At 49.3% G+C, this 13,162-nt stretch overlaps 1 protein-coding gene and 1 long non-coding RNA gene across 4 annotated transcripts in view; one reads left to right on the top strand and one right to left on the bottom strand.

Moving 5' to 3' along the window:
- Positions 1-1,006: 1,006 nt before the first annotated feature.
- DRC9 (dynein regulatory complex subunit 9) overlaps positions 1,007-13,162 on the bottom strand; it is a gene marked incomplete at its 5' end in the record, with an annotated part of 25,131 nt that continues 12,975 nt past the window's right edge. For 2 of the 3 annotated variants that reach the window (XM_080409367.1, XM_080409366.1), the window contains 5 exons: positions 1,007-2,819; positions 3,316-3,417; positions 4,642-4,773; positions 6,396-6,470; positions 6,991-7,293. In XM_080409367.1, the coding sequence (XP_080265493.1) occupies positions 2,676-2,819; positions 3,316-3,417; positions 4,642-4,773; positions 6,396-6,470; positions 6,991-7,293 (756 nt within the window). In that variant the 3' untranslated portion in view covers positions 1,007-2,675. The remainder of the gene's footprint in view (positions 2,820-3,315; positions 3,418-4,641; positions 4,774-6,395; positions 6,471-6,990; positions 7,294-13,162) is intronic. The other variant, XM_080409368.1, reaches the window with a different exon arrangement.
- Positions 3,426-9,960, top strand: LOC308072470. Its single transcript, XR_013931674.1, has 5 exons — positions 3,426-3,678; positions 4,082-4,328; positions 5,796-5,945; positions 7,150-8,641; positions 9,850-9,960. It is a non-coding gene; the product is annotated as an uncharacterized lncRNA (long non-coding RNA).

Below are 13,162 nucleotides of genomic sequence, written 5' to 3'. Positions count from 1 at the left end.
GTACATTCCAGGTTTGGGGAGTTTGCTGCCGGTGCTCCTTGCCCTTGTCATCTTTTGCTTGGTTTTATCCTGTCGTGGGTTTGATCTGTAAAATTTGCAGCCCCGCTTCATGCCCCCACAGCATTTCAAAGGTTTGTTATTATTAGACAAAATACTTGCTTCACTCTTCTTCCTTCCTCATAGCTAGTTTTTATTATTTAAAATTAAAAAAAAAAAAAAAAAAAAAAAGCAAGGCCTCGAAATTGCCAGAGACCCACCAGCTCTCCCCGCTTTGGTACACACCGCAGCCCACTGTGGTGCTGTCCCTGCCCACCAAGCTCCACAGTGTCTTTTTTTGACCTCCTGGTGACTCCGTCAGCCACTTGGGACACTCATTCCTGCCTTCCTGAGGGCTGCCCAGCTCTCTCCAGGTGTTCATTTCTCCCTCTCCGCCTAAAGCCGCCTCCTAACCAGCTTCCCAACCTCCAGCCTTTCCTCGCCATTCACCTCCCGGGAAGCCAGTTTCTCCGAAGGCCTTGTGATTCCTGCTGTTCCGTGCAGGAGGGACCGTGGATGTGCATTTCGATCTCATCTCTCCGTAGCTGGAAAACACGAGCAGTCCCAACTCTGGCAGAGTTCCTCCAAACTCCCCGGTTCTGGGACACTGCTCTCTGCTCCCTGGATTGCTCGGCGTGTTTCCTGGACAACTGTACAGCCAAGGAACAGAGCTGCTCTGCGGTTCCAGCCGAGCAAGGTGAGGCTCCTCGGGAGAGCGGTGCCACCGAGGAGGCGCGCAGGAGCTGCAGTGGGGCCACGGTCCTCAGCAGGAGTGAGCTGCTCCCACCCGGCAGGGTAAGCTCCCGAGGGTTGGGGTGGGTTAAAAACCTTTGTCCCCATCGCACCACCCCCCTCCCTGGTGGCCAGGACACTTGTTTTGGGACTTGAGATTTCAGTACCCCCTCCTTCCTAGAATAGCAAACCCTGTGCTACTGTTTCTTTTTTTCTTTTTTTTTTTTTCCCCTCCCCCTTCTTTTTCCTCAGAATTGTATTTCGTTCTCTGCTGAAAAGCAAGCAAAGCCCGGCCCATGCCATGTTTCAGATTTCAGTTTGGCTGCGTGACCAACGTGTGCCTGGAGTTCCATACAAACAGCGGAGATTACTGCCCCTCCGTTCTGTCCTGCGTTTTCCTTAGCTCAAAACCTCTGCAGAGTTTGCAATCAAACCTCATTCCTTCCACCCAGACAGGTCACCTGCTAACACCTGCCACCTATGGAAACCACTAACCCCAAATGAAATGTACCGAGTCAGTAAGGCATGAAAAAGAAGCGTTAAAATTAGGAACGTGACTCCCGCGGGTGCTCCGAGGTGCTTCCTGCAGCAAGGAGCCGTGGGGCAGGCGTGGGGTGTAAGCACGGCCCTGGCCCGGCTCCTGCCAGCGTGGCACCCGTGGGATCCCTGTTCTTGCTGCCACGTAGGGGCCATAGAAAACCGGCAAACGTGATCGCCACTCCGGTACCGCTGCTGGGGTGGGCACGCGGTCTGGTTTCAAGCCAGCAGCCGCTGCGGCGGTAATGCTGGTACAGCTGGTGCGGGGTTGTCGGGTGTCCGAAACATCAGCGCTCCCTTGGCAGCCAGCTGCCCCAGCGCTGGGCACCAGCCCCTTCGCTCCCGGTCAGCCCGTTCTGAGCCAGTCTCCGCTCGTGATTTCGGTCTCACTTGAACTTCAGTGCTTTTGGCACAGTTCAGCTTGGACACGAGGACGTTTGGGCAGCGCCGGCACGGGCTGGTCACAGAGCACAGCAGACTGGCTGTGGTTTGAGCTCACTCTCCTGCGTGGGAGTGTTAGAAACCAGCCAGCTCCACCGCGGGACTAATTCTGCGCACAGGCCTGCGTGTGATTGACGGGCATGTCAGGAGAAGGGGCTCCCCTCCCGGCTAAAAAAGCAGCACGCTGCTCCGCTGCAGCTTGGCGCCCTGCCCTGCCTGCGGCCTGGCCTCGCTGGCAGCCGGTGGCCGGGGTGCTGGGTACGGCTGCGACAGACCGGCTCCCGCCGGAGCGCGGCCGGCCGCCTTTTCCCGCTGCACCTTCCCATGATCGGAAGGTATTTGGAGCTTTTCTGTCTATGCGCCGACGTTTTGCAGGACTGTGGGAGTGGAAACCTGCGCGCTTTGACTGCCCTGGTGTTTACACTGCAAACTGTCAGCAGCTTTCCCCTGCTGACCCAGTGCCAGCGCTGCCGGTGGGGACCGTGCGGCCCGAGCCCAGACGCGGGTGACTTGGCCTCCCTGCCTGACACAGAGCCACAGCCAACGCCGGTGCTTCGGCCGCGGTCAGTGCTCTGGTGCCTGCAGAGGGGGTTCTCGGTGCGGAGCATCCCGTGCAGGTGAGTTACAGGGCTGTTAACAGGTTACCTCCTGCTAGCCGTCACGTTTCCATAAAGCACTTTGGGGTTACAGCATTTCCCAGTGCTTTGATGGAAATCCCCTTCTCCTGCAGAAACTGTGTCTTTGCACAAGGCCAGCTTCAAGACCTTTAAGATTTACTGCAGCCTCCCCTTAACTGTGTCTGTCACGAACTGTGTTCTGCAGAATAGTCCCAGCTCTGTTAAATGGTTTATTTTATCCTGTCTGACAGAGAGGCCACAGTGCCCTGCCCAGCAGCAGCCCTGGAGCACAGCTGCAGCCACTTTTTTTACTTAACGCATCTTTTTCTTTTCTCCAGATTTTCCTTTTTTCCCTTTTTCTTTCTGCTTTGATAGCTGTTTCTCCCGCATCCTCCTGAGGGCCTGGTAGGGGCCAAGGCTTCTGCGGACCATTGTAGCTCTCCACCAGGCCTGCAGCTGGAAGAGAGAGAGAGGTCTTAGGAGAAGTTGCTTGCTGTGGTACCTGTACAGCTCAATGACCAGAGAGCCTCTCCTGCACCCCCCAGCTGCAGGAGGGCACCCCTGGCCCACGGAGCAACAGCTGGGCCTGTGCTGGTTATGCTGACGGTATCCGCGTGTGGGCTGAGGGCATCTGTTGCTGGTGGCAAGGGGACAAATGTGGGAACTGCCCCACGACCCTCCCTGTATCGCCCGTGCAGCGGGGCTGTGTGATGGGCACAACCCCGTGCCATTTTAGGAGATTTGCTTCTCCCTTTTGTTCTGCTCTCAGACCTGCAGCCAGCTGCTGGCTTTGCAGCTGCCCCAGTGCAGGGGGACAGGCTTTGGCTGTCCTCTGCTTGTGCCGCCCCGCACCAGCCAACTGTCTTGGGCTGTTTTCTGCTTGAACAAAGCCTGTGGTGTGAACTCCCAGCTACTGACGGAGCAGCACCACCTCAGCTTCGCTGCCCTTTACCTTCAGGATGCTCTTCAGCTCCAGGGCGTCCTGCTCTAGTTGTCTTCTTTTAGCCTCCTTTTCCGCTCGGTCGCTGATGATGGTTTCCTCGAATGTCTGGCACTGCAAGATAGCACAGGGGTAGCAACAAACACATCCCCTAAACTGCAGGGCCAACCTTCGAGGCTCACTCTGCCCAGCAGCTTGCCAGAGCAGGGCAGGGCTCACCCAGACCCTGGTGCAAGGAGTCTTCTCTGGCTGCCTGCTGGTCTCACCCTTGCTTCACGCCTTTCACAGCCCAGCCAGGGCTGCTCCGGCCCGTGGGATGCAGTGTGGATTCCCACCTTTGCACCAGGGAGCTCCGCGGCAGCCCAAGGGTGACGTGTGAGCACAGACCTCCCTCCCCCACCTCCTTCACTTGATCCTTCCCAAATCCAGATGGCAAATGTTGCTCATTACCACTGTCAGTCCTAAGGCATTGAGAGCTGCTGCCAAAGTGAAACCTCTTGCCACCTGGGTGTAATTAACCCTCTGATCCTGTGCTGTGAAATGGCTGTCTGATGGCGTCTCAGGCAACAGATGGTGGTAGGACGGAGCCGTGCTCCCCTAGGCTAGGCAGCAGATGATGAACAAACACACTTGGGACGCTGAGTTGACAGTGTACAGAGTGAAAAATAAGCCCACAAGCAGGGAAACTTCTAATTCGGTACCATCGTCTCAGACCCAGTGACAGTAAGGAATGATTACAAGTTAATTCCTTCTGGCTTTAAAACACCCCTTTTTCTAGACATTTCTCTCTGCCCTGTGCCACCTGCTCCACTGTGCCTGCAAGCTGTGATCAGAGCCCAGAGGTTAACCAAGAAACCAGTGTGGGACAGGAATGGCTTTAACTGGAATCGATTCCCTTATAACAACTGTGCCGCTGTGAATGTGCATCTGCAGGAAGGGATGAGCTGCCTTTTCCAGTCTCGGCCTGTCTTACCCCAGTGCTGCTGGAAGGAGCAGATCTGTTCAGACTCAGGTAACAAACTAAGGTGAGGCATACGGACGGGTGGGACAGTGTCTTTGCCCCTCACAAAGGCTGTCAATAGCTCGCTGATAGCTTGCTGGTATTTGAAAGTAGCTGTAGGGGAAACATCATCATCCTTCCTTGATGTCACAGGTGACAAACAGAAGATGACTACTCGGTCCCTGCCTTCCCAGGACCACTGCTTATAAACCCTCCCTACACCTCAAGATTATATTTTTTTTCCCCATGGTCCTGGTTCCTTATCTGAATGAGAGAAGGAAAAAAACTGGGATGCAGTTTTGCGTGGCTGAGCACTGACATGGTGCTGAATGTCTTACCTCCTTGGCAATTCTCTGCAGCATTTCCAAGTTGTTTGCCTTTGATGCTTTTAGGGCATTCAGTTCTTCATCTTTAGCATCTATGCTGTGTTCATACTTGTCCATCCAGTATTCCAGCTCCTCTTCCACCTTCTGCATGGGGACAGAGTGGTGCTCAGCACAGTACAAAGAGGGTACAGGGGAAAGATTTGCTACTGCTGTGTGGCCTGCTGTCAGGATGGTGGTAAGGGTCTCGTAAATTTTGCATGGTCAGTGTTTCGTTCTCACCTTGAAAGGGTCAAACCCCTAGGCCTAGTGATAAATTACTGGTGGCCTGCAAGCCCTTCACTGGGTTCACCACAGCAGCTGCAGAACTGGACTGGGGATGAAGAGAGACTAAGTTGGACTTGCAGAGGTGCACGAGGAGTGGAGAAGCACTGGGTGTTAGTTTTGTGCACAGTCAACCCTGGTGAAGTAAGTGACAACCAGAAGCCCTTCTTCATGTATATACAGAGGGAGGGGTAGGGGTTAAGAAAAAGAATTTTTTGGTGCAAAAGCTTTTATCCTCTGCCTGACTCCCTACTCACTTTCTGGATTAAGCCCAACGCACCAGGAATAAGGTCCCAGGGGACAGCACTTCACGCTATTTCAGGTTGTGAACTTGGCTTTTGTCTCACTCGTGAATAGGAGGGCAGGTGTTTCTGAAACCGTGACCCAGACGACTTCCTCCCATTCACAAGTAACTTCTCCATAGCAACAACCACGATTGCTTGCATGGAAAAATAATCTGAGGAAAAGCATCAATCTCATTACAGCATCACAGCTGGACACACAAGGGAGATGGAGGGCATGGTCATCCTCTTCTCTGTGTGCCTCTATAAAGCCACCAGCTGCCTGAGTACAGAGAGGCTTGTACTTTGCCGTCTGGTAGAGGTCAAATAAGCTGCAGCTTGTGCCCAGAAAGTCCCCTCACTATGAAGCGCTGATCAGATTAAGGCTCTGGGATATAGAGGACACTATTTAATTGCTCACAAGATACAGCACTTCTTTGCACTCGGATTACATTTTTTTAAAATTTATTATCTTCTATTAAATTTTATACTGGTGGTGATGTTAGGTACCCTGCGGTAGTAGAGGTTTTCTTCCAGTCATAGAGTTTATGACACTCTTTCCAGTGTTATTCACTGTAATGGGCTCTGCTGTTGACGATCGGGAAGTTCTGAACCTCTGGATCAACAGCACAAGGACATTCATGGTTGCTGCTGAAAATGGCTACGATAATTGTGAGTTGGCAATTATCAACCCTGCTTCTTCCTCAGATTAAGGTATGGTAAAACCGGGCTGGCAGTTTGTGTTATTTCTTCCTTAGTGCCCCCCCTGTGCAACACTTGGGTCTGTGAAAGGGCTGCCCTCGCTTTGTGCGCTTGCACTCTTCATGGGGTCACTGGGAGTCCCAGCTACTGCCAAGGAAGGTCTAAATAAAATTCCAGTTAGCTGAATACAACTATCCGAGGGAGGAAAAATCCGTAACACCCGAATAAACAATGCTAATCATTACATGAACTCTAATTTTAAGGAAATGTATCCAAATGTAGCATATCCCAAGTCTGGGCGAGCTGGGTTAATTAACACTTGAGGATATGTAGTCATTCAAACAGTAGCAATCACGAACCTGGTAAATTTGATGGAGCAATAACTGGTTTTCTTTAGATACTAATTGATGGTATAATGTTTATCAGTTGCTGTTTTAAGGATTAGCAGACAGTCACACATACCTTATAGTGTTGCCTGAGGAAATTTTCAATCTCCATGTGGACTCGCATCTCCTCCTCAGTTTTGCTCCTCAACTTCTGTGATCAGCGCAGACAGAAAACACGAGAGACAATGTCAGTGCAAACGTGTGTGCAAACAGGTGCTGCCGAAAGCCCAGCTGGCGAGCAAGAGTGCAGGAGCCCCCTGTGCAGTCCACAGCCATATTTCCCAGTGACAAAATGAACCCAGGCAGTCCTTGCCCCTGGGCCATCCATGAAAAAGGGACAACTAGATCAGAACTTGATCAGTCAAAAAAAAAAAAAAAAAACAAAAAGCTTGCAAAACCAGAACAGTTTTCTATTCCAGCTCACCTTACTGCATCAACAGCTCTATCAGCATAATGTGCTGTGGGCCATGCTGGGAGCTTAGGCTGCTTGTGTTGCTAAACAGCCTTGTAACTGCGGCCCCTGGACATAGTTACGGGTCTGCTTCTCTGACCATGGTGTTAGTTTAAGCAGTCCCTGCCTCCAGCCACTGTCCCCTGCAGCCATGCCAGCTGTGCTGTTGCTGTGTGCGTGACCATACAGAGAAGCAATGGAAAAGAGAAAGATTTCTAACCTGGATGAGTTTCCTGATCCAGTTCCAACAGTTGTGTTGGCGACTGTGATGGGGAACAGAAAGGGCATCTAGGGAGTAAGGGAGGACTTTTTCCTTAGGAGCTGGAGATGCCTTCCAGTAGGGGCCATGGGAAGGGCTTACCTGAATTTCCATGTCCAGGGCATTCTCTGCATTGCTGCACTTCTTCTGGGTTTGGTGGACCTGGAGGTCTGTGCTTTTCTTCACGTAGCAGCTCTCCATGTTCATTTTGGCCTTCATCTCTTGGAGCTCGTCTTTGAGGTAAAGAATCACACTATCTCGGTTCTGGTGTGGAGACAGAAGAAGCACAAAAGCAAGGCCAGAGACTGCGGTCAGCTCACTTTCTTAATCTCTCCACTCCTTGATAGCCTGGTCTCTTCTGAGTTTATAAGCTTCACACGTTCCCTGAATGTTGCTCCATTTCACCCTCTACTTCAAAGGGAAGTTTGATTTGTAACCCACACAGAAGGCAATAAGCCCATCAGCAAGGAGTGATTACGTCTGGAGAGGGTGGAATGATGAACAGAGTGGGACAAGAAGCCTGGCCGCCTGGTCTCTGGTCCAGGAAGGGATTCAGTCATGCCTGTTAGAAACATGAAAGAAGCCAAACAATTCAACTGCTTAAAGTTAGGCCTTACTAACCTCTTGGATTAGGCTGTCTCAGTGAGTGAGCGAGCATCTGTAAGATGAGGATAATGCCTCAGCCTCACATAAGCTGCAGTTTGATTTCCTAATGTATACTCTATTGCTTGGATTCATTTTTTTCTAGTTATGCAGCAACTGTATAAATATCACCTTAGGAACAGGTGAAAATCCAATCTTGTCTTACTTGCGTGTTTAAACAGTTCTTTCTTGAAATCTTACCAGGTAGATGGTGCCCGCTTTCTTATAAAAGCATACACCCAGGGTGAGGAAGAAGTACCAAGGAAAAGCTGGCTATGAGCTTCCAGCCTCTCCCTGTGCCTTGTTTCACGATGGAACTGAGCTTTCCTGGGGGAATTCTGTCCCTGGAAGCTCCCCCGTCGGCAAGAATCCTGAGCCAGTGTGTCTATTTGTCTGGCTTTTGGAGCATGCTCAGGAAGCAAAGTGCATTTGTTTTATTTGGGATTGTTGTTTTGTTTACTCTTTTTTAATGAATTTCTTTGACTAACAGATAAAAGTTCATTAATCTGGGGTTGGAACTTGGAAGAACCGCCTGTAAAATGAAAAACTCTAGACTTTTGTATTAAGAGTTAAAAGGTCATCAAAGTCTGCTGTGCAATTATGCAAGATCAATCTTAACGCCTCTGGTTTGGCGCCTGATTGCTCCATTACAGCCTTTCTCTTTGCTTTCCTGCCATGCTGTGACAGGTTTGACATTCATCAGCCAGACCTTGCAGCTGAAGATGAAATACCAAAGTGCTGGCATTTAAATGTTTTGAAGCCCACGTATCTTGTCTCTGAAGCACCATCACATTCCTTAGCTGTGTAAACATGGAAAAATGCCACAGGAGGAAGCCAGCTCAATAGTGCTGTGTTTAAAAGCCTCTGCAGCATGACTCATTTGGAAAAGGTTTCCTTATAAGAAGACTTTGGAACAGTTAAAAGGAAAATCCTTCCCTCTGCAACCCTTGTCAGACATAGGAAGAGTAAAGTAAGTTTATAAGGCTTAGGGCAATTAGGGGCCTTGGCTGATGCTGTTTTGTGGGTTTAGAAGTCATGCATTCACATTTTTTTGAAGGCTTCCAAAATCAGATACTATTTTACAGCCATATCATCATATGACTGCAGACAGCTACAGGCATGACCTATTTGTGCCCTGTTAAGGTTTCTGGTAATGGCTTTTATTTTCCCTGGTATGACATTTTGGTGGGCATTGGGATGGGTTGTGTTCCTGGTCAGGAGACACGGGCGGTGAACGTAGCACTTTGAGATTGTCTTCCTGTGTCATGGCGGAATTACGTCTAAATTGAGAGGCTGGCAGAGAGACTGGGGAGATGCGAATGCAGAGCACCCATTTTTTGTGACACTGAGGCTCAGCAAAGCCAAGCGCTGCTGATGTCGGTGTGTTACTGCTATCTGCTAAGGATCTGCAAACAGGTCAGAAAAAAGGGTTCAGCCTAGATCACAGAGTACTCAGACATTAGAGAGGTGGAGCAGAGCATGAACACTTCGCCAGATTATTTTCTATTTCGTATTTTAGTAAAGCAGAGGGAAAAGTGCTTTTGATTCCAGTGCCCCGAGCCTGGGATGGGGGCCCATCTGCTCCGTTTGTTTTCTTCGTTGTATGGCATGTCTGTGGTTTGGATTTGGTCTGCGGTATTGTAAAACATTTTCGTTAGAGGTGGGGAGTCTGGGGGCTTGGTTACACAACCCAAAGCAGACGGGAAATGAAATGCAAAACCCCACTGATGGTTTACAGCAACGCATTCGCTTGGAGAGGGCAGCTACTGCAGCCCAGCTGATGGACCTGGCACTGCAGAACTGGGGCACATTTGTTAGTAGGTTGTGGGTAGTAAATGCCCACAAGCCGTGAACACCATCTGTAGAGTATGCTGTTCCATGAGCTTCAGGGATAGGCACTGGGAAAATGAGTTAATATTAATTAATTCTGGTTTATCATAGCAAAGGTCCCAGCCAGGACACAGAGCAGTTTCATAGTTAATGCAGTAAGCCTCTGGGCTGCTTATTTGGGATGACTTCAGCGTCGAAACTGCCAAACCAAAGATGCAAAATCATACCCCATGTGTACAAAACTATCACAAAACTGGCAGAGACCAAGATCAAAACCCAGGAAATAGTTGTCAAGAGCCAGTCTGCTTCACAAGCAGGTAAACAAGCTGATTTGTTCTGATCTCTCAGTTCACAGAATCAGCTCAGAGGCCTGTCTGCTGCTGTTACCACGCGGTGCCATAGGAGTCTGCCCCACAGATGCTGTCTGGCTGCAAAAGCAGCTGCATTTAGCTGGAGAGGGTATGTGTGCTCCTGTATTTTCATTTACTTTGATTTATCTGTCTTGCAAGTGTCACCTAGATCTCTCAGCTCTTCCACGTCAGTTAGTATTTACAGTCACTTAAAATACAGCTAGTTACAAAAATAGCCAACAGGCGTAAACAGTCAGAGGAATTTCTCCAGCAGCTGGATAAATCCCCTGCTACCAGCAGCACACCCAGTGCTCGCCATTTGGCAAGCACTGGGAGGGGACAGGGAAATGGGTGCTGTGCTCTATGCAGGCAGCGATCGTGCGGGCAGAGCGCCCTGCTGCCTGCCTCCTGGCTTCCACACCGAGTGTGTATGAGCTCAGGTCTCTCCCCTGGCAGCTGCAATATCTCAGCTTGCAAAGCCTAAAGATACGCTTAGATCTACACACCTGCTGCAGCCTGGACTTGCTCCCCCCGAAACCACAACGTGCAGCCCTACAGACACTTCAATAAGGCCGTAAGCGCGTTTCTGTCCCAGCTGCCAGAACATCCCCATGCTGCACAACCCCTAGAAATGCCTCAGCGAAAAGGACAGCAGGCCTGGAAGGCCACCCGGTTTGACACCACGGTTTCTGCAGCCCTCCGCTAGCTCGCCTCCGATCCCCAAAACTGAGGGGGCAAGCCGTGTGAGGGGCAGTTTGCTGGCAGAGGGAGCAGACCTGAGGACAGCAGCGCTCTTGTCAAAAGTCCTGTCCCTCTGGAGCCGGGTTTGGATCTAGCACACCAGCTCTGGGTCCTGCTGAGCTGCCCTGGGGCTGTGCCAGCAGTGGAATGAAGTCACCCAGGAGCTCAGGACTATCACAAACCTTGTGCCTTCTAGTGTAATCGCCTAGTGCATTTTTCCACTGGAAACCACTCCACCAGTGAGTGCATGTTTAAAACATTCCCCCAGAACACTTCTTTGATGCCTTTGTCCTCCTGGGAGAGATAACAGAAGTGACATGATGGATTTTTGTCGCGCTACTAAAAGCACCATTGAGCGGTGCAGTGATACAGCTGAGCTGGGTGTGTTATGACAGCCTACATAAAATAAAAGTTACAAGCCTGTTTTCACTGGTACCGTGGTGCAACGTCTTGGTTTTCTGTCTGGTTGGTAACCTGCAATATTACTGCTTGTTATAAAATTATACCTTGACTTGACACATGTATGGCATGAGTATACCACAAAATCTACAAGACATAAAAAGCCTTCGGGTGAATACCAATGCAGGAATTCTAAAGTTTACATTTCCTGCATTTTTATGTTAAATTATATAATCCTATACAATATTAACTTGCTTTAGAATCTGTACAGACTGCCATCACTTGTCCAGGAAACCAGGGGAAGTGAGTAATTCTGTACAAGCTAGAAAGTGAACACTGCAGCAGCAAACAGAACTCCTGCAGCCAAACTAGAGCCATCGGTGATGCTCCTGCATGGAGGGGGAAGAGCAGAACCACACTGATCATTTCAGCTCCTTTAGAGACATCCGTGCTTTCCAAGAGAAAAGAAAACAAAATAAATAAGAATATTCAGCATTGATTTGTGTTCCATTAAAAAGAAAAATGAGCCGAGCAGGCTAATACAGCATTAATCAGCATCTCATTAAGAGGCAGCAAGATTGAAAATACAAAGATACAGGCAGCATGCATAAAGTAAAGGCCGTGTTTTTCTGGTTCCATGATTTGATTTGCTTGCTTTTGTTTTCTCATCCACTAGACTGGAGACAACCATGTAGGCTTTTGTCTACAGGTCTGTGCATTACTGTTGTTCAAAGTACTCCAAAATCAGCAATCTGTATTTTTGTTCTTAATTAGTTGGCAAGGTGACAGATAATGCAAGTGTCTGTAAAACTGCCTATGGGAAAATCCCATATGAAGCGAATAGAAATTATTCTCCCTTGGGAGACATAGTGAGACACCATTATTTTTGGCACAGGAGGAAAGCAGTACTTGAAAGTAGTCTTGTCTTTGATTTGTTATCAAAGCTGAAACTATAAGGAAGCCCAGAAAAGGGCTTTTAAGCTGGAAATATAAAAACAAAATCCCAGATGAGTGCAGATCCCAATTGATGAGGCAAAAAGGAAGAGCCAAATTAGCAGGAAGTAGTGAAAGAACACGGAGAAAAGCACCCTCTCAGGACGGGAGCTACATACCTTCTTATGACTGCAAGAGGTAGGAGGGGTGCAGGGCAGGACACAGAGAAGCGCCCAGCCTGACTGCACAGTGCCACAACATTGCTGCTAGTGCGAGACAGGATGACTGTAGCCCCCTGTACACCAGTTCCTGACAAGGCATTAAACCAGAACCAGGTACGTATATTGTGTGCGCAGACACTGTGAGGTTTGAGGAGCACTCCCTCATCATGTGCACTAGCTAGGGGAGTGGGAGAACGAGAGCTTCCCGGGAGCCGTCAGAATCTGAATGAGAAGGGACAATGTGCAGAAGCAAACGGACAACATACAGTCTGCCACACAGATGTCAAGGGACTTTTGGGTTGTCCCATAGGGCCTGGAAATAGGCTCTCATATCATTTCCAGTGGCAGTAAGTATATATTGAGGTATACAGCTCCCCTTCTCAGTCCTGGCTCTGACCTCTACATCCTTTAGATGTTCTGTTCGAATCTGTAGGGGAAGAAAGTTCATCCTGCATTTCTCTTTTACTTGCCACCACTCTTCTTCCTTGGTTTGTCTCCTAAATTGCTTATTCTCCATTTTCTTCAGCGACTCTTCTTCTTTCTCCTCTCTGTTACGACCACATGGGTTTTTTTCCAGTGTTCTTTTCATCTTGCTGTGCTTCCCAGTACGTTATGCCTTTCCAGGATCTCCACTAGTAGATGAGTACTGGCCCAAAGGAATTTTCCTATCTTGTACATTCCTGCTTTCTTCTCTGCTGTTCTAATATCTCCCCTGGACTTCTGGTGTTTCTTCAGTTATAGACAGCTGCATACGCTATCAGCGCAAACAGATCTTTCATGTTCTTGCAGCCATCCTGTATTTACAGTTAAACTTTCCACTGCACATGCATCCAGGCTGCCAACACAAAACCTTCATGTTCTATAAACTGTACTTCACCAGCATGTCAGTTCCTCTCTGTAGCCAACTATATCCTGGCTCGATTACTGTCCATGCTTCTGTCCGAAGACAAAATTCAGTGATAGCAAATCTTTCCTCAGATGCCCTTGCTGTTCTCTTTCTCAGTACTGAACCAAGCA

This window comes from Falco punctatus, assembly GCF_963210335.1.
Source record: "Falco punctatus genome assembly, chromosome: 13".
Lineage (NCBI taxonomy): Eukaryota > Metazoa > Chordata > Aves > Falconiformes > Falconidae > Falco > Falco punctatus.
This window is presented reverse-complemented; position numbering and strand designations above follow the sequence as displayed.